Source organism: Salmo salar, chromosome 04, assembly GCF_965601325.2.
Source record: "Salmo salar chromosome 04, fSalSal1, whole genome shotgun sequence".
Lineage (NCBI taxonomy): Eukaryota > Metazoa > Chordata > Actinopteri > Salmoniformes > Salmonidae > Salmo > Salmo salar.
In genome coordinates this window covers 72304244-72325194 of record NC_138294.1, presented here as the reverse complement: position 1 = coordinate 72325194, position 20951 = coordinate 72304244, and the positions used below count along the sequence as shown (strand labels likewise).

The following is a 20951-nucleotide window of genomic DNA, read 5'->3' as shown; positions in this document are numbered from 1 at the left end:
CCAAACTCTGCATTCCACAGTAAGAACCTCAAACCAACGGTCAAGCATGTTGGTGGTAGTGTGATGGTTTGGGGATGCTTTGCTGCCTCAAGACTTGGACCACTTGCCATCATTGAAGGAACCATGAATAATTCTCTGTTTTAGATCATTCTAAAGGAGAATGTCAGGTCATCTGTCTGTGAGCTGAAGCACAGCTAGGTCATTCAGCAAGATAAAGATCCAAAACACAAACGAATGGCTGAAAGGCAGCAAATGTAAAGTTCTGGAATGGCCTAGTCACAGTTCAGGCCTAAACCCAGGACCTGAAAGACCACAAGTGGCGCTGAGTTAAAGCCAGTTCCAAAATTTCTCCACAGGGATATGAGACTCATCCACAACTACAGGAAGTGTTTTGTTGCAGTCATTGCAGCTAAAGGTGGCACAACCAGTTGTTGAGCGGAAAAGGTCAATTATACTGAACAAAAATAAAAACACAATCATTCCAGAGATTTTACTGAATTACAGTTCATATGAGGAAATCAGTCAATTGAAATAAATTTATTTGGCCCTATTCTGGATTTCACGACTGGGAATACAGATATGCATCTGTTGGTCACAGACACCTTAAAAAGAAGGGCTTCACAATGGGCATCAGGATCTCGTCTCTGTATTTTTGTGCATTCAAATTGCCATCAATAAAATGCAATTGTGTTCGTTGTCTGTAGCTTATGCCTGCCCATACCATAACCCCACCGCCACCATGGAGCACTCTGTTCACAACGTTGACATTAGCAAACTGCTTGCTCACACAATGCCATACACATGGTCTGTTGTTGTGAGGCCTGTGGGATATACTGCCAAATTCTCTAAAATGGCATTGGAGGCGGCTTATGGTAGAGAAATTAACATTAAATTCTCTGGCAACAGCTCTGGTGGACATTCCTGCAATCAGCATGCCAATTGCATGCTCCCTCAACTTGAGACATCTGTGGCATTGTATGACAAAACTGCAGATTTTAGAGTGGCCTTTTGTTGTCCCCAACACAAGGTGCACCTGTGTAATTATCGTGCTGTTTAATCAGCTTCTTGGATGTGTTATCTTGGCAAAGGAGAAATGCTCATGAACAGGGATATAAGCAAATTTGGCCAAAAATTTGAGAGAAAAAAGCTTTTTGTGTGTATTGGAACATTTCTGGGGGGAAAAAATTCAGCTCATGACATTCACAAGGCTGCAGGGCCTTGGGTAGTGCGAACGGCCCAGTACATCACTGGGGCCAAGCTCCCTGCATTCAAGACCTTGTTCGCTTGCCTCGATCACTGTGACTCCACTTAGGCTAGCTGGCCCGATGGTGGAGTACCCAAAGTCCTCTAGGGGCTTTGCTCGTTTTCTGTTTGGAAGGAAGTCTGTGTAGATGTATGGCAATGGGATCACCTCCTCTTGTTCAAGCTGCTCCTAGAGGTGACACACATACGCAAGAATGCACTGAGCTAAGGCATTTTAACAATGGTCCACACTGCTTCATTGAGTGACCAAGTAATAACCCTTTGTTAATGTCATTGTACTTTTTTACCTGTTCATCTCCAATCTCATCATACACATGATTTCCGGTCACGGGGGTGTCTCTGTCTCTTCTCCTTCCTAAAAACAATTTATCGGTTTTAATCTAACATTAGGCCCTTCATTAATTCTGCATTTTTTTTATTTCAGCATTATTACAATAGTAGTATAATATAGTGATGGTATTTGATCATTCCTAAAACAGATGCTTTCTTTAAGTTATGCTGTTTGTACCTCTCCTGTTTCTGACAGGATGCTGCTCCTTGTTGCAAAGTCCTGTCCAAATACAATATGACAGGAAAATGAAATAACAAAGGATGGTCTTTTATCCATAGATGTGTGTATAGTATAATACTGTGTGTATAATAATAATGTGTGATAGGTATAATACATTGTACAACTTGTCATAAAATGCATGACCCTGATTAATAAACAGCCATTTGAGACAGATACATAGACATCACATTAGAAGCCTATTTGTATGACATTATAATGGCTCATATTACATATTATAAAAGCATTATATGTGCAGGCTTTAGTAAAGTGTTACCAAACGATCTTGAGAAAGGGGCTAAAACCATACCTGCCAGATGCTTCCGTATTTCTACCTTGCCAAAAAACAGATATTGTTTTTAATTTCATGAAACCACCATAACAGCCATTACTAAACAGACTTTTAATTACTGCGGTAAATGACACTATTTACCCGGGTGATATCTCCTGATGCAGGCAATGATGATGAGCAGGCCGAATATGCAGATGCCCAATATTACCATGATTAGAAATTCTCTCTGGCCTATCGGCAGTGTGGCTCGGACAATTCCATCCTTACACACAGAGGATTGGTTATCTGCCCACAAATACAAATAGAACAGATCATGTTAGAACAAACTGCCATTTGGATACTAATCATACACAATTAGTAATGGAAATATGAATTATTATTATGTGTCATTTTGTTCCTTTGCTGGACAGAGGTTTGGTTTCAGTTTAGGGTTAGGTTTAGGTTACGTTCCAGACCGACCATATTGCAGTTGGGTTGCACGTATCAACCAATGGCTGCGTGCACCGCCATTGACTTCACAGTCAGGCATCAGATTGCTATATCATATAATGTGGTTGGCTGACATGTGTAACACCTATCTGGGCATTGTAAGATCTGGCAGGCGACTGCAATGTGGTCAGCTTGGAACACTACCAGTATGTTCCTATAGGCAAAGGTTAAGTTTAGGGGATATTTTTATGTTGCTCTCACCTGTGAGTTGGAAGTGGCCCCGTGACTGGCCTGCCTTGTTGGCCACCAAGCAGATGTATTTCCCACAGTCAGCCTTGGTCAGGTTGTTCACCTGTAAGGTTTGGTTTCTTTCACCCAATAACCATCTGGAATCTGTGAGGAAGGGCTGGTCATCCTTCAGCCACCAATAGGAGAGGTTTGACCCCTTGACCTCACAAGTCATTGTTAGCAGCGTGTGGGAGAAGTTTACACTGATGTGCAGAGTGGAGGGAGGAGCTAAAGAGACCAAAACATTGATCAGTTGTGAATCTCTGCATTTGAATCCAATAGGTAATGTGTCTGTTGACTTCTTTTACTCTGGCAAACTTTTGTGACTTCCATTATATGGACATGTGCTCCCCATGAATACAATCTTGGATTTATCTATTAGTGATTTCCATATATCTATGTATGGATTTCCACTGAATCTGAAGCACAGTTGGCATTACTGTGTAGAAAGACGGACAGATAAAAATGGGTAAGGGTAATATGCTGTACTTACAAATGATTGACAGTGATATCTTTAATGAGACCATAGTGTTATTCTTATAAATCACTCTTTCTTCATAGACACCTTCATCCTCTGCCCTCACTGAGTCTAGAACAAAGGTTTTATTGTGGGAAAGGAAGTGCGCAGTGCCATTGCATGCAGGGGATATGTTGGTGATGTTCCCATCCATTTCATGGTGAAGACAGAATGTCTGTGAGTTTCCACTTTTGTGACGCCATTCCACCGTTTTGATTAGTTTCAAGGGTATAGCGGATCCAGAAAACTGTATGGGTTTGTTTAATATAGCCCATATACTTTCTCCTGGGACATTGGGCCTGCCTGTAAGAGAGAGGAAGAGTGAGAGACTTACATCATGGCCATGTTAGCACAGCCTGGCTATAGAGCAATACAAAATCGACTTTACATATTTCTAAGCACCTCCAAGAAGTATGATACCTACTAATGGTCTAGTTACTTGAGACAGAAACAACAGTAGGGAGGTTTGTCGGAAAGGATGGGTGTGCGTAATCCGCTATAGTCTAGCAATCCAAAATGTGCATGTTCTGGTCATGTCGGGGACAACTGTAGCATTTTTGCAAACTCTAACCCTTGTTCTTAACTCAATTCACCTAACCTGCTACGTAAATTCACCTAACCTTTGTCTTTGTTTTGTCTTTTTTTTTTAGGGGTGGATCCGCTTTAATGTTGTGGAAAGATTGTTGCTTCCATCAATGTAATTGTCTGCATCATTTCCAATCCCCCATATATTTTTGGGGTAAATATATATATATCCATAAACGTACCCATATATATATATATATATATACAGTGAGGGAAAAAAATATTTGATCCCCTGCTGATTTTGTACGTTTGCCCACTGACAAAGAAATGATCAGTCTATAATTTTAATGGTAGGTTTATTTGAACAGTGAGAGACAGAATAACAACAAAATAATCCAGAAAAACGCATGTCAAAAATGTTATAAATTGATTTGCATTTTAATGAGCGAAATAAGTATTTGACCCCCTCTCAATCAGAAAGATTTCTGGCTCCCAGGTGTCTTTTATACAGGACGAGCTGAGATTAGGAGCACACTCTTAAAGGGAGTGCTCCTAATCTCAGCTTGTTACATGTATAAAAGACACCTGTCCACAGAAGCAATCAATCAATCAGATTCCAAACTCTCCACCATGGCCAAGACCAAAGAGCTCTCCAAGGATGTCAGGGACAAGATTGTAGACCTACACAAGGCTGGAATGGGCTACAAGACCATCGCCAAGCAACTTGGTGAGAAGGTGACAACAGTTGGTGCGATTATTCGCAAATGGAAGATACACAAAATAACTGTCAATCTCCCTCGGCCTGGGGCTCCATGCAAGATCTCACCTCATGGAGTTGCAATGATCATGAGAAAGGTGAGGAATCAGCCCAGAACTACACGGGAGGATCTTGTCAATGATCTCAAGGCTGCTGGGACCAGTCACCAAGAAAACAATTGGTAACACACTACGCCGTGAAGGACTGAAATCCTGCAGTGCCCGCAATGTCCCCCTGCTCAAGAAAGCACATATACATGCCCGTCTGAAGTTTGCCAATGAACATCTGAATGATTCAGAGGACAACTGGGTGAAAGTGTTGTGGTCAGATTAGACCAAAATTGAGCTCTTTGGCATCAACTCAACTCGCCGTGTTTGGAGGAGGAGGAGGAATGCTGCCTATGACCCCAAGAACACCATCCCCTCCGTCAAGCATGGAGGTGGAAACATTATGCTTTGGGGGTGTTTTTCTGCTAAGGGGACAAGACAACTTCACCGCATCAAAGGGACGATGGACGGGGCCATGTACGGGGGGTATTCCAGCATGACAATGACCCAAAACACACGGCCAAGGCAACAAAGGAGTGTCTCAAGAAGAAGCACATTAAGGTCCTGGAGTGGCCTAGCCAGTCTCCAGACCTTAATCCCATAGAAAATCTGTGGAGGGAGCTGAAGGTTCGAGTTGCCAATCGTCAGCCTCGAAACCTTAATGACTTGGAGAAGATCTGCAAAGAGGAGTGGGACAAAATCCCTCCTGAGATGTGTGCAAACCTGGTGGCCAACTACAAGAAACGTCTGACCTCAGTACTTGGTGGCAAAACCCTTGTTGGCAATCACAAAGTCATGTTTTGCAGAGGGGTCAAATACTTATTTCCCTCATTAAAATGCAAATAATTTTATAAAATTTTTGACATGCGTTTTTCTGGATTTTTGTTGTTGTTATTCTGTCTCTCACTGTTCAAATAAACCTACCATTACAATTATAGACTGATAATTTCTTTGTCAGTGGGCAAACGTACAAAATCAGCAGGGGATCAAATACGTTTTTCCCTCACTGTGTGTGTGTGTGTATATATATATATGTGTGTGTGTGTGTGTGTGTGTGTGTGTGTGTATACATAAACATTCATACATATATACATACTTTTTTTAGAATATACCTTTATTATTCCCCGCAAACCGTGCCACCCCTCCCCCAATTGGAGTAAACTAATAAACAATACCACTTAGGCTTCTACCTTCAGTTTATACACATTTTACAGACACAATCTATTTTACAATAGTTATATTTTGTTTGTTTTTAGTCCTTCCTCTATTTCTGATATCCATCCAGTTTGATTTCTATTTGTAACTGTGTAACTCACAAAATTTCTGAACCTGTATACATTTTACAGACCCCGTATGTTTTACATTGGTTCTTGTTATTAGTCCCACCCTTCAGCTCCATTCAACCCCTCCCACCTATCTCTTAACACCATCCATTTTGGATTTCTATTTGCCATATATTTTTTAACTGTGATGTGATGCTTCACAAAAGTACTGAACCTTTCTATTCTCATAGCTTCTACAGATTGTAAATTAATGATAAACATTTTTGCTAAAATAATTATAAAATTATTGATTGATTGACTTTTCAAATCACCTAGTATTGCTATCTGCAGCGTTAGTTTGAGGTAAATGTTGCAATTCTTCAGCCATTCCTGGATCTATTGACCAAAAACGAGCTACATATGGACAGTACCAAAATAAATGATCTAATGACTCTGCCTCCTCACAGCAAAATCTGCAGAGCTGGGAAGATTGTATCCCCCATATATATAACATTCTATTGGTTGCAAAAATTTAGTATAATAATTTTAATAGAAAAAATTTGAAGTTTTGAATCCGGCATTGTTTTGCGTGTCAATTCATAAACCATGTGTCATGGAATAGGTACATCGAAAATCTCTTCCCAGCTATTTAGCAATTTATATGGCACAGCTGTCAATTTTTTGGTCCTGAAATGAAATTGGTATATGTTTTTATTTAATCACAATTTTCTTTAACCATTTATGGTCTTTAATGCAGGGCCGACAGACAAGTTCCTTACTTTTTCCCCCTTCTACTTGCCTCTTCCATTTTTGTGGTAATGCTGCAATTAGTTGCAATTGTAATTTTGGGTAGAGCAGACATTTCCATATGTCTGTGTTAGCTGCATGTGTGACATAACTCCACCAGTCCTATTCATTCACAAAAATTATACCTTTTTTAATAATGTTATCAAAAAATATGTTTTTTTTTATCAATTAGTATATTTGAGTTTAACCACAATATTTGTTGTATTATTTGTTCTGTCTTTTCAGGTGGATTAAACTGAAATTGCAACCAACTTTCTAAAGCTTGTTTAAAAGATAACGATATTTTGGAGATTATTTCATTTTCAAACAACCGAAAGTGAGCCGTTGTAATCTGAATAAAGGGAAAAGGGCCATTCTTGAACATGGGGTGAGACATTCCTACCAATTTACTAGAGATCCATTTCGGATTTAAGTATAACTTTTGTATGACTGATGCCTTTAGTGAGAGGTCTAATGTTTTAATATTTAATCATTTCTGCCCTCTGAATTCATATTCATTATATAATTAGGCCCTTTTAATTTTGTCTGGCTAGCCATTCCAAATAAAATGGAATATTTTTTGTTCATATAATTTAAAAAGCAGGTTTAAGCAAAACCATAAGCAAATAGGTCAACTGTGATATGACTAAAGATCAGGGTGATTTTTCCACAAGCAGACAAGTATTTTCCTTTCCATGGTAGCAAGATCTATTTTTGCTAACTTTATATAAAAATGTATTGGAGTAAGATCATTTCTTTCTTTCGGGATTTGTATACGGAGTATGTCCACATCCCTGTCAGAACATTTTATTGGCAAACTACACGGTAATGTAAAAGTGGCATTTTTTTGTGATCCAATACGTAATATAGTAAGTACACTTATCATAATTTGGTTTTAATCCAGAGAGGTTAGCAAAAGTATCTAGATCCTCTATGAGGCTGTGGAGGGATTCTAATTGTGGTTTTAAAAGAAAACATGAATCATCAGTGTACAATGACACCTTTGTTATTAAGCCACAGATTTCTAATCCCTTATTATTATTGTTGAATCTAATTTTAACAGCTAACATTTTGATGGCAATAATAAATAGATATGCCAATAGTGGACAACCTTATTTTACTCTTCTTGACAGTTTAAAACTTTCTGAGATGTAGCCATTATTTACTATTTTACACCTAGTGTTACTATACATAACTTTAACCCATTTTATAAGAGATTCTCCAAAATTGAAATATTCTAGGCATTTATATCTAAACTCCAGTCGTACTTTATCAAAAGCCTTTTCAAAATCAGCTATGAAAACCAGGCCTGGTGTCCCTGATATTTCATAGTATTCTATTGTTTCCAGTACTTGTCTTATATTATCTCCAATGTATCGTCCATGTAAAAAACCTGTCTGATTAGGATGAATAATATCTAACAACACCTTTTTAATTCTATGCGCCAAGCATTTAGCTAGAATTTTTGCATCACAACACTGAAGTGTAAGAGGCCTCCAATTTTTTTTATGGACTGGATCTTTATATGTACCACTTGGATCCTGTTTCAGTAATAATGAAATCAGACCGTGTTGCGTGTCTGATAATCTACCATTTATATAGGAGTGGTTAAAACATGCTAATAATGGTCCTCTGAGTACATCAAAAGTTTGGTATACTTCCACTGCTATGCCATCCAGCCCTGTAGTTTTCCCAGCCTTAAAGGCTTTAATTGCATCAAGAAGTTCCTCTTCTGTAATTTGGCCTTCACATGAATCTTTCTGTACAGATGTTAATTTTACATTATTAATAGGAAGAGAATCCATACAATTAGATTCGGTTAGTGGAGATGTACGAGGCAAACGAAAACATATTCTTAAAGTACTTTACTTCCTCTTTCAAAATATAATTCGGGGAATCATGCGTGACTCCATCATTTGTAACAAGTTTCAATACATTGTTTTGGTAGCATTTCTATGTTGAAGATTGAAAAAGAATTTGGTGCATTTTTCCCCATATTCCATCCAGTTCGCTTTATTTTTATAATATATTATATTACACTGGATCTTTCTTGAATAAGTTCCTCCATTTATTTTAGTTTTTCCTCTAACTTATTCTGTACCTCTATGGTACAGTTTTTATTGCTATCTAACTGTACTGTTGGTCCTTCAATTTCCTTTGTTAATATGGACTCTTTTGATCTAAATTGCTTTTGTTTTATAGATGAGTACTGACATTTAAAAGTTGCCCATACAATAAGGGGATCTGCTGCACCTATGTTATGTCGGAAAAATTCAATTGTAAATTATTCTGTCCTAGTTATAAACAAGTTAACATCCAGTAGGCTTTGATTAAATTTCCAATATCCTCGACAACGTAGAAATTCTGTAAGAGTCATATATGCCAATTATGTGATGATCCGACCACATTCTGTCCACTATCAACAGTATTTTAACTTTTGGTGCCAGAGAGAATGACATAAGAAAGTAATCAAGATGACTAGCTTGATTAAGCCTCCACCATGTATATCTCACTAGGTCAGGGTATTTAAGCCTCCATATATCCACTAATTCCAATTTAACCATGACATTCATGATTTCCTTAAGTGCCTGAGGGTGATAGTTTGTAGTGTGATTTCCTTTCCGGTCCATAGAGGTATTTAAAACCGTATTAAAATCCCCCACTATAATAATAGAGTCTAGTGTTGCTTGTAGAGTTGATACATTCTTATATATATTTTCAAAGACGCTTCGATCATCATCATTTGGACCGTATAGGTTAATAAGCCAAATCTGTTTATTGTCCAATAACATATTTAAAATAATCCATCTACCTTGATGATCTGTTTGGACAATTTGCACATTTGGATCAAAATTACTGTTAATTAATATCATCACCCATTTTGAATTTCTTTGCCCATGGGAGAAATATATTTTGCCTCTGTCCTTTTTTCACAAAACTTCATTTAAAATTGTTGAATGAGTTTCCTGTAAACAATAGATATTATATTCCTTCTCTGTCAGCCAGGTAAATACTGATAATCTTTTCTTATTATCTGCTAAGCCATTACACACACACACACACACACACACACACACACATATACACTGCTCAAAAAAATAAAGGGAACACTTAAACAACACAATGTAACTCCAAGTCAATCACACTTCTGTGAAATCAAACTGTCCACTTAGGAAGCAACACTGATTGACAATACATTTCACATGCTGTTGTGCAAATGGAATAGACAACAGGTGGAAAATATAGGCAATTAGCAAGACACCCCCAATAAAGGAGTGGTTCTGCAGGTGGTGACCACAGACCACTTCTCAGTTCCTATGCTTCCTGGCTGATGTTTTGGTCACTTTTGAATGCTGGCGGTGCTTTCACTCTAGTGGTAGCATGAGACGGAGTGTACTGCTCAAAAAAATAAAGGGAACACTTAAACAACACATCCTAGATCTGAATGAAAGAAATAATCTTATTAAATACTTTTTTCTTTACATAGTTGAATGTGCTGACAACAAAATCACACAAAAATAATCAATGGAAATCCAATTTATCAACCCATGGAGGTCTGGATTTGGAGTCACACTCAAAATTAAAGTGGAAAACCATACTACAGGCTGATCCAACTTTGATGCAATGTCCTTAAAACAAGTCAAAATGAGGCTCAGTAGTGTGTGTGGCCTCCACGTGCCTGTATGACCTCCCTACAACGCCTGGGCATGCTCCTGATGAGGTGGCGGATGGTCTCCTGAGGGATCTCCTCCCAGACCTGGACTAAAGCATCCACCAACTCCTGGACAGTCTGTGGTGCAACGTGGCGTTGGTGGATGGAGCGAGACATGATGTCCCAGATGTGCTCAATTGGATTCAGGTCTGGGGAACGGGCGGTCCATAGCATCAATGCCTTCCTCTTGCAGGAACTGCTGACACACTCCAGCCACATGAGGTCTAGCATTGTCTTGCATTAGGAGGAACCCAGGGCCAACCGCACCACCATATGGTCTCACAAGGGGTCTGAGGATCTCATCTCGGTACCTAATGGCAGTCAGGCTACCTCTGGCGAGCACATGGAGCGCTGTGCGGCCCCCCAAAGAAATGCCACCCCACACCATGACTGACCCACCGCCAAACCGGTCATGCTGGAGGATGTTGCAGGCAGCAGAACGTTCTCCACGGCGTCTCCAGACTCTGTCACGTCTGTCACGTGCTCAGTGTGAACCTGCTTTCATCTGTGAAGAGCACAGGGCGCCAGTGGCGAATTTGCCAATCTTGGTGTTCTCTGGCAAATGCCAAACGTCCTGCACGGTGTTGGGCTGTAAGCACAACCCCCACCTGTGGACGTCGGGCCCTCATACCACCCTCATGGAGTCTGTTTCTGACCGTTTGAGCAGACACATGCACATTTGTGGCCTGCTGGAGGTCATTCTGCAGGGCTCTGGCAGTGCTCCTCCTTGCACAAAGGCGGAGGTAGCGGTCCTGCTGCTGGGTTGTTGCCCTCCTACGGCCTCCTCCACGTCTCCTGATGTACTGGCCTGTCTCCTGGTAGCGCCTCCATGCTCTGGACACTACGCTGACAGACACAGCAAACCTTCTTGCCACAGCTCGCATTGATGTGCCATCCTGGATGAGCTGCACTACCTGAGCCACTTGTGTGGGTTGTAGACTCCGTCTCATGCTACCACTAGAGTGAAAGCACCACCAGCATTCAAAAGTGCCCAAACATCAGCCAGGAAGCATAGGATCTGAGAAGTGGTCTGTGGTCCCCACCTGCAGAACCACTCCTTTATTGGGGGTGTCTTGCTAATTGCCTATAATTTCCACCTGTTGTCTATTCCATTTGCACAACAGCATGTGAAGTTTGTCAATCAGTGTTGCTTCCTAAGTGGACAGTTTGATTTCACAGAAGTGTGATTGACTTGGAGTTACATTGTGTTGTTTAAGTGTTCCCTTTATTTTTTTGAGCAGTATATATACACATTTGATTTTATTTAGAAACCCGACTCAGTTACACCAGCTCTGTCAGGAGGAATGGGCCAAAATTCACCCAAATTATTGTGGGAAGCTTGTGGAAGGCCACCCAAAATGTTTGACCCAAGTTCAACAATTTAAAGGCAATGCTAGCAAATACTAATTGAGTGTATGTAAACTTCTGACCCACTGGGAATGTGATGAAAGAAATAAAAGCTGAAATAAATCATTCTCTCTACTATTATTCTGACATTTCACATTCTTAAAATAAAGTGGTGATCCTAACTGACCTAAGACAGGGAATTTCTACTAGGATTAAATGTCAGGAATTGTGAAAAACTGAGTTTAAATGCATTTGGCTAAGGTGTATGTAAACTTCCGACTTCAACTGTGTATATATTTTTATAATCCTTTTTCTTATTTTCCATAATTAGCTATTGATATTTGTAGTAATGTTGGCAATTTATGCTAAGGATTTTTACCTCTCACCAGTCTCGCCATTACCAAAATTACATTATGGCAAGCAATTATTATATTAGCAAACAATTATTTTGAATCATCCTATATTGTCCCTAACATCTTTAGTCCCTCGCAACAGTTGTGGGATACACACACTCTTACACACTCAACCCCTTTCCCCCACAACAACCATACACTCAGATTCTCAACATTTGCACCATCCCAGAGCCCAACTCAAGAAAGGTCTTGATTTACGAATGCATATACAGTTGCAGCTGTATGAGAAGGCCTGTAAAACTGCAACAACAAAAAAATCTAAAAAGAAATGGGCAGAAATGGGGAGATTTGATTTACCTTTGTCATGTCTCAGATGGTGGAGATCAGATACAGTGGGGAGAACAAGTATTTGATACACTGCTGATTTTGCAGGTTTTCCTACTTACAAAGCATGTAGAGGTCTGGAATTGTTATCATAGGTACACTTCAACTGTGAGAGACGGAATCTAAAACAAAAATCCAGAAAAATCACATTGTATGATTTTTAAGTAATTAATTTGCATTCTATTGCATGACATAAGTATTTGATACATCAGAAAAGCAGAACTTAATATTTGGTACAGAAATCTTTGTTTGCAATTACAGAGATCATACGTTTCCTGTAGTTCTTGACCAGGTTTGCACACACTGCAGCAGGGATTTTGGCCCACTTCTCCATACAGACCTTCTCCAGATCCTTCAGGTTTCGGGGCTGTCGCTGGGCAATACGGACTTTCAGCTCCCTCCAAAGATTTTCTATTGGGTTCAGGTCTGGAGACTGGCTGGGCCACTCCAGGACCTTGAGATGCTTCTTACGGAGCCACTCCTTAGTTGCCCTGGCTGTGTGTTTCAGGTCGTTGTCATGCTGGAAGACCCAGCCACGACCCATCTTCAATGCTCTTACTGAGGGAAGGAGGTTGTTGGCCAAGATCTCACGATACATGGCCCCATCCATCCTCCCCTCAATACGGTGCAGTCGTCCTGTCCCCTTTGCAGAAAAGCATCCCCAAAGAATGATGTTTCCACCTCCATGCTTCACGGTTGGGATGGTGTTCTTGGGGTTCTCTCATCCTTCTTCTTCCTCCAAACACGGCGAGTGGAGTTTAGACAAAAAATATCTATTTTTGTCTCATCAGACCACATGACCTTCTCCCATTCCTCCTCTGGATCATCCAGATGGTCATTGGCAAACTTCAGACGGCCTGGACATGCGCTGGCTTGAGCAGGGGGACCTTGCGTGCGCTGCAAGATTTTAATCCATGACGGTGTAGTGTGTTACTAATGGTTTTCTTTGAGACTGTGGTCCCAGCTCTCTTCAGGTCATTGACCAGGTCCTGCCGTGTAGTTCTGGGCTGATCCCTCATCTTCCACATGATCATTGATGCCCCACGAGGTGAGATCTTGCATGGAGCCCCAGACCGAGGGTGATTGACCGTCATCTTGAACTTCTTCCATTTTCTAATAATTGCGCCAACAGTTGTTGCCTTCTCACCAAGCTGCTTGCCTATTGTCCTGTAGCCCATCCCAGCCTTGTGCAGGTCTACAATTTTATCCCTGATGTCCTTATACAGCTCTCTGGTCTTGGCCATTGTGGAGAGGTTGGAGTCTGTTTGATTGAGTGTGTGGACAGGTGTCTTTTATACAGGTAACGAGTTCAAACAGGTGCAGTTAATACAGGTAATGAGTGAACAGGAGGGCTTCTTAAAGAAAAACGAACAGGTCTGTGAGAGCCGGAATTCTTACTGGTTGGTAGGTGATCAAATACTTATGTCATGCAATAAAATGCATATTAATTACTTAAAAATCATACAATGTGATTTTCTGGATTTTTGTTTTAGATTCCGTCTCACAGTTGAAGTGTACCTATGATATAAATTACAGACCTCTACATTCTTTGTAAGTAGGAAAACCTGCAAAATCGGCAGTGTATCAAATACTTGTTCTCCCCACTGTATACCCCCTTCACCTGAAACACCCACAACATGGTCCCCCGTATTGACCATATTCCCAAGCATCTCCGTGCAGTCAGACCTTTGATTTTGTGCCATCAGGGCCACAATAATATGCCCCCTCTCTGAATGTCTGAGTGTGACCCCCTCCCCATGGGTTACTGCAGCTAGTGTTGCCAGCACTGCTACTGCCTGGGTGCGGGCAGCCCACCGGGATCCCCATGATAGGACAATAAATAAATTATATGTATAATTTATTTTAAAACGCTGTTCCACCATGATAGGACAATAAATAGATAAGATGTATAACTCATTATAAAATGTATATCCCTCATCCGAACAACATTGAAAGCTCTCTCACAACCCCTGCTCACAGCAATACATTGGTTCTGGGAAATGCAACCATTTCCTTTCTCACTCAACGCCACACTTTACCAAACACCAAAAAACACACACCACACCATCCATCAACACATACTGTGCCTTCTGTTTACTGAGTTTTTATCTCCACCATGTTGAATTAGTGCTTTAGTGTTCCAATTAGTTATGTTTGGAGATAGATAGAAAAGCTATATTTTTTGTTGTATTATTACAATCCATAACCGGGCTAGAATTGTGTGTTTCCTTATTTGCCTCCTCCATGAGAACTTTGTAATTTTGAAAATAGCCATTGAGTAGTCTTTGTGTCTCTGAACAACTGGTTATCAATATACAGTTTATCGACGACGAGAGCTACGCGTTTCCCATGCAATCTATTTTCCTTGACAGTTGGAAACAAAACTTTACGCCGTTCTGCAATTTCCTTCGGGAACTGGTCATTCATGCCTATTTTCGTGCAAGCAAGTCTTTCACCCAGGCTTTTAACCATTATTTTATCTTTAAGGAAAGCACATTTTGCAACGATTGGGCGTTCATACCTCTGCCCTCTCTGTCCGAAACGGTGTACATGTTCGAGTTGGATTTTGGCGATAGTTTCGGGTGGAATCTGAAGCGCTGTAAGGAGGAACTCTCTAACTACAGATTCAGGAACATCTCCTTCTTTCTCTTGGATACCTGTAAGTATCAGATTCTCTCTCATGGATCTAGTCAGTATGTCAAGTAAGGCTTCTCTTAGAACGATGTTCTCCTTTGTCATTTTAATTCTAACTGCCAATGTAAAATGTTCCTTCCTTCTTACTGCACAACAAGCAACCTGGTCTCAGATAAAGACATGCAATACCTTACGTCCGCCGATATATAATCAATTACTTCATCCAATTCGTCAAGCCAGGCCCAATAAACTGTCCACTTAGTGTATCTTTGAGCTTTAATTATCTTAAAAAATTCAAAATGTTCAAAACAGCACATTTAAATCTTTATTTCTGCAGGCCCACCCACCAAAGAATTTCTGGCTACGCCACTGAACGCAACATTACATATCATACTAAATGGACTGTCATGAGACCACATTGGTTAGCATGGTCCCCAATCAGTTAGTGCTCTTGCCTACTCCATTGTCAAATGGAAACAGACTGGCAATCAGGTAATGATGACCATGTTATGATGACCATTAATATGGCGCCGGAGAAGAAGGCAGACATTTTACGTCACCCCAGCCGATTGTGTTTTATTGTTTGCTTATTTGCGTTGTTTGTAACTTATTTTATACATAATGTTGCCACTACCGTCTTATGACCGAAAATAACTTCTAGACATCAGGACTGTGATTACTCACCAAGGACTAGCAGAATCCTCTTTTTCCTTTCACGACTCTGCCGAGCCTGACGCGAAGGATACGCTGCTTCCTCAGGAACAGGCCCCGATGTGCGTGAAGTGGAGGTGGAGAAAGAGGGGCCGAAGGTCCGGCAGCCTTCTGAGAATTCGCAGGCGCTCGAATAAACCCCCACTACCCTCCATTCTGCTAGCAAAAGTGCAATCTTTGGACAATAAAATCGACGAGTTATGCTAAAGATTGAACTACCAACGGGACATTAAAAACTGTAACATCTTATGCTTCACGGAGTCGTGGCTGAACGACGACAACATCAACATACAGCTGGCTGGTTAAACAATGTACCGGCAAGATAGAACAGTGGCGTTTGGTAAGACAAGGGGCGGCGGTCTATGTATTTTTGTAAACAACGGCTGGTGCACGATATCTAAGGAAGTCTCGAGCTATTGCTCACCTTAGGTAGAGTATCTCATGATAAGCTGTAGACCACACTACCTACCGAGAGTCAGAGGCTGGCACATTACATACCACCACAGTCAGAGGCTAGCACTAAGACAGCATTGAATGAGCTGTATTCTGCCATAAGCAAACAAGAAAACGCTCACCCAGAGGCAGCGCTCCTAGTAGCCGGGGACTTTAATGCAGGGAAACTTAAATCCGTTTTACCATATTTCTATCAGCATGTTAAATGTGCAACCAGAGGAAAAAGAACTCTGGACCACCTATACTTCACACACAGAGATGCATACAAAGCTCTCCCCCGCCGTCCTTTTGGCAAATCTGACCATAATTCTATCCTCCTGATTCCTGCTTACAAGCAAAAATTAAAGCAGGAAGCACCAGTGACTAGATCAATAAAAAAGTGGTCAGATGAAGGAGATGCTAAGCTAGAGGACTGTTTTGCTAGCACAGACTGGAATATATTCCAGGATTCCTCTGATGCCATTGAGGAGTACACCCCATCAGTCATTGGCTTCATCAATAAGTGCATCGATGACATCGTCCCCACAGTGGCCATACGTACATACCCCAAACAGAAGCCATGGATTACAGGCAGCATCCACACTGAGCTAAAGGCTAGAGCTGCCGCTTTCAAGGAGCGTGACTAACCCGGAAGCGTATAAGAAATCCCGCAATGTCCTCCGACGAACCATCAATCAGGCAAAGCATCAATACAGGACTAAGATCGAATCGTACAACACCAGCTCTGATGCTCGTCGGATGTGGCAGAGCTTGCAAACCATTACAAACTACAAGGGGAAGCACAGCCAAGAGCTGCCCGGTGACACGAGCCTACCAGATGAGCTAAACTACTTCTATACTCGCTTCGAAGCAAATGGCACTGAAACATGCATGAGAGCACCAGCTGTTCCGGAAGACTGTGTGAACACGCTCTCCGCAGCCGATGTGAGTAAGACCTTTAAACAGGTCAACATTCAAAAGGCCACAGGGTCAGACGGATTACCAGGACGTGTACTGCGAGCATGCGCTGACTAACTGGCAAGTGTCTTCACTGACACTTTCAACCTCTCCCTGTCCGAGTCTGTAATACCAACATGTTTTAAGCAGACCACCATAGTCCCTGTGCCCAAGAACACTAAGATAACCTGGCTAAACGACTACTGACCCGTAGCACTCACGTCTGTAGCCATGAAGGGCCTTGAAAGGCTGGTCATAGCTCACATCAACACCATCATCCAAGAAACCCCAGACCCACTCCAATTTGCATTCTTCCCCAACAGATCCACAGATGACACAATCTCCATTGCACTCCACACTGCCCTTTCCCACCTGGATAAAAGGAACACCTATGTGAGAATGCTATTCATTGACTACAACTCAGCGTTCAACACCATAGTGCCTTCAAAGCTCATCAATAAGCTAAAGACCCTGGGACTAAACACCTCCCTCTGCAACTGGATCCTGGACTTCCTGACGCGCCGCCCCCAGGTGGTAAGGGTAGGTAACAACACATCCGCCACGCTGATCCTCAACACAGGGGCCCCTCGGGTGCGTGCTCAGTCCCCTCCTGTACTCCCTGTTCACTCATGACTGCACAGCCTGGCACGACTCCAACACCATCATTAAATTTGCCGATGACACAACAGTGGTAGGCCTGATCACAGACAACGACAAGACAGCCTATTGGGAGGTCAGAGACCTGGCTGTGTGGTGCCAGGACAACCTCTCCCTCAATGTGATCAAGACAAAGGAGATGATTGTGGACTACAGGAAAAAGAGGACTGAGCACACCCCCATTCTCATCGACGGGGCTGCAGTGGAGCAGGTTGAGAGCTTCAAGTTCCTTGGTGTCCACATCATCAACAAACTAACATGGTCCAAGCACACCAAGACAGTCATGAAGAGGGCACGACAAAACCTATTCCCCCTCAGGAGACTGAAAAGATTTGGCATTGGTCCTCAGATCCTCAAAAGGTTCAACAGCTGCACCATTGAGAGCATCCTGACTGGTTGCATCACTGCCTAGTATGGCAACTGCTCGGCCTCCGATGGCAAGGCACTACAGAGGGTAGTGCGAACGGCCCAGTACATCACTGGGGCCAACCTTCCTTCCATCCAGGACCTCTATACCAGGCAGTGTCAGAGGAAGGCCCTAAAAATGGTCAAAGACTCCAGCCACCCTAGTCATAGACTGTTCTCTCTGCTACTGCACGGCAAGCGGTACCGGAGTGCCAAGTCTAGGTCCAAGAGGCTTCCAAACAGCTTCTACCCCCAAGCCATAAGACTCCTGAACACCTAATCAAATGGCTACCCTGACTATTTGCAGTGCCCCCCCAACCCTCTTTACACCACTGCTACTCTGTTGTCATCTATGCATAGTCACTTTAATAACTCAACCTACATGTACATACTACCTCAAATCACCAGTGCCCCCGCACTTTGACTCTGAATCGGTACCCCCCTGTATATAGTCTCGCTATTGTTATTTCAGTGCTGCTCTTTAATTACTTGTTACTTTTATCTCTTATTCTTATCTGTATTTTTTTTAACTGCATTGTTGGTTAGAGACTCCTAAGTAAGCATTTCACTCTAAGGTCTACACGTGCTGTATTCGGCGCGTGTGACTAATAAAATTTGATTTTATGTGTCTTTTCCAGTACAAACTCTGTGTCCTACAATGAGTGAATGGAATGGGGGGTTATTTGTTAGACAGAAAATATGGTAGTAGCTACACCATCCTTAGAAAGCCAGTATGAGGGTTTGCGCTCAGGCTAGAATGAAATGCGGCCGGTGCGTAGAAAATAAAATATCTGTAGAGTTCAAAAGGTACTCACACTCAAAACCATAGAAAAGAAATAACCCAAGGAGGGCAAGATGCAAAAATAATATAATGAATTGATTCCATGCACTTTCACTTGTTGTATTCTTTCGAGCATGGATTAAATGAAATCTTTTTGCATCTCGGCCTCCTTGGGTTATTTCTTTTTCATGGCTTTGTGTATGAGTACCTTTTGAACTCTACAGTACACAACCCTTGAAATATACGAAAAAAATTGCCAATATACTTTGCATGATGTATGAAGCGATGCAGTGCCATTTAGTTTAAACCTCAACTCATATCCTAGACCTAGTGAATCAGAGTTTATATGCAGAACCTCTAAAAGCCTAAGCCATTGAGGGGCAAGTTCTACTAAGCTAATATATGGAATTGTTTTAAGATGGTCATACCATGGCTCATTTAGCAATTTTATGTATTGATTTATACATTTTAGAACCCCTTTAGGTGTAAAAAAAACATTTCAAATGATTTGATAAAATATTTCATTTGGCCTTTACTACTATAGAAAGGCATTTAATAACACATAAATGGCAAAGGAGACAGTAAAACAATGAATCATAAAGAATAAGGTTCTGAAGTGTCTTTCCTATATCTAGGAGATATAAGAAAGCTCAGGAAATATGTGTGTTTTTTTTGGGACACATTTCTAACCCCGATTACTTCGTAGGCCAAACCATTCGGATGCTATAGACGTTTTCGTGAGAAGACCGATTTTCAGAATTTCTCATGGTCTGACAAACACTGCTGTAGCTCGGTCACCTTCCACCTTCCTCTACTTTAAACTCACGGATTTCGATGCTGATTTTTTATTATATGTTCTTCAGATCGCCAATAAATACTCTTAAGGATTACAGAAAAGCAAATACAATGTAATGAATTACATGCTCACCAATACCCAATAAATGGACAGACTGATAGGATGAGAGTTGCAGAATGTTTTAAGACAGAAAAAGGGGACCAAATGCTGATGATTGACATTTACCCATTATAATGATCTACATAAAACAATTTGATCAACAAAAATCACTGCCTTCTGTATTTTTCAAATTAGACGCAGCCCAATTTTTTCAAGCAAAGTAACTTACCTGAATTTGTTGTGGTGCACAAGGTCAATAGGAGAATAACCAGTTGGAGGGGACATCTTGAGAATAACAGTTTTTCTGTGGAATTTCTCTTAAAAATCAACCAGTTTACCATCATGCCATAGCTTGCCAGACCGATCAAAAGTTGAACTGTCATACACACAAGTGCTAGCTCAAAAAAGATGCATGATGTGCTTTTTCCTCCCACAAACCACAGAGAGATTGGAGTTGGCTTCTGAAGACAGCAAGACGCATCACACTTCTTAAAGCATCGATACAGTGCCTTCAGAATGTATTCACACCCCTCGACTTTTTCCACATTTTCTTATTCAAGTGTGATAAATATGGATTTAATTGTCATTTTTGGTCAACGATCTAGACAAAATACTCATTTCAAAGTGGAAGCAAAATTCTAACATAACAAATTATTGAAAAATAAAACACTAACATATTTTAGCGGGGACAGCCTACTAGAGGATCTGGAGGTGTGGCTTGTTGCAGGCGTGGCCTTGAATTAGCTCTGCTTGGTTGTCATACTCTGTTAAAACTGTAATATGTAACTTTTCAGGTGACCTGACCAAATTAAAATAGAAATGGTGTTATAGATATTTAATTCTCATTGAAAGCAAGTCTAAGAAGCCGTAGATATGTTATATGTGCACTATTACTATGCTTCCCGTTCTTAAGTTTTGTTTTTGCATCTATTGCTTTCGGTTTTTGCAGAAATACAATATTTTTGGTTAT

The 20951-nt window shown here is 41.1% G+C and overlaps 1 protein-coding gene across 2 annotated transcripts; it reads right to left on the bottom strand.

Annotated features, from left to right (window-relative positions):
* Positions 1-475: 475 nt before the first annotated feature.
* On the bottom strand, positions 476-20510 carry LOC106603657 (uncharacterized). 2 transcript variants are annotated; one of them, XM_014197586.3, is made up of 8 exons: positions 20211-20510; positions 3313-3639; positions 2793-3047; positions 2244-2387; positions 2121-2141; positions 1772-1813; positions 1551-1618; positions 476-1432 (listed from the first exon to the last, which is right to left on the bottom strand). In XM_014197586.3, the coding sequence occupies exons 1-8, from the start codon at positions 20362-20364 to the stop codon at positions 1187-1189; spliced, it is 1257 nt and encodes a 418-aa protein (XP_014053061.3). In that variant the 5' UTR covers positions 20365-20510; the 3' UTR covers positions 476-1186. The 2 variants fall into 2 exon arrangements, with proteins under 2 accessions (XP_014053061.3, XP_014053063.3); XM_014197588.3 differs by lacking the exon at positions 20211-20510 and adding an exon at positions 15031-15322.
* Positions 20511-20951: the final 441 nt, after the last annotated feature.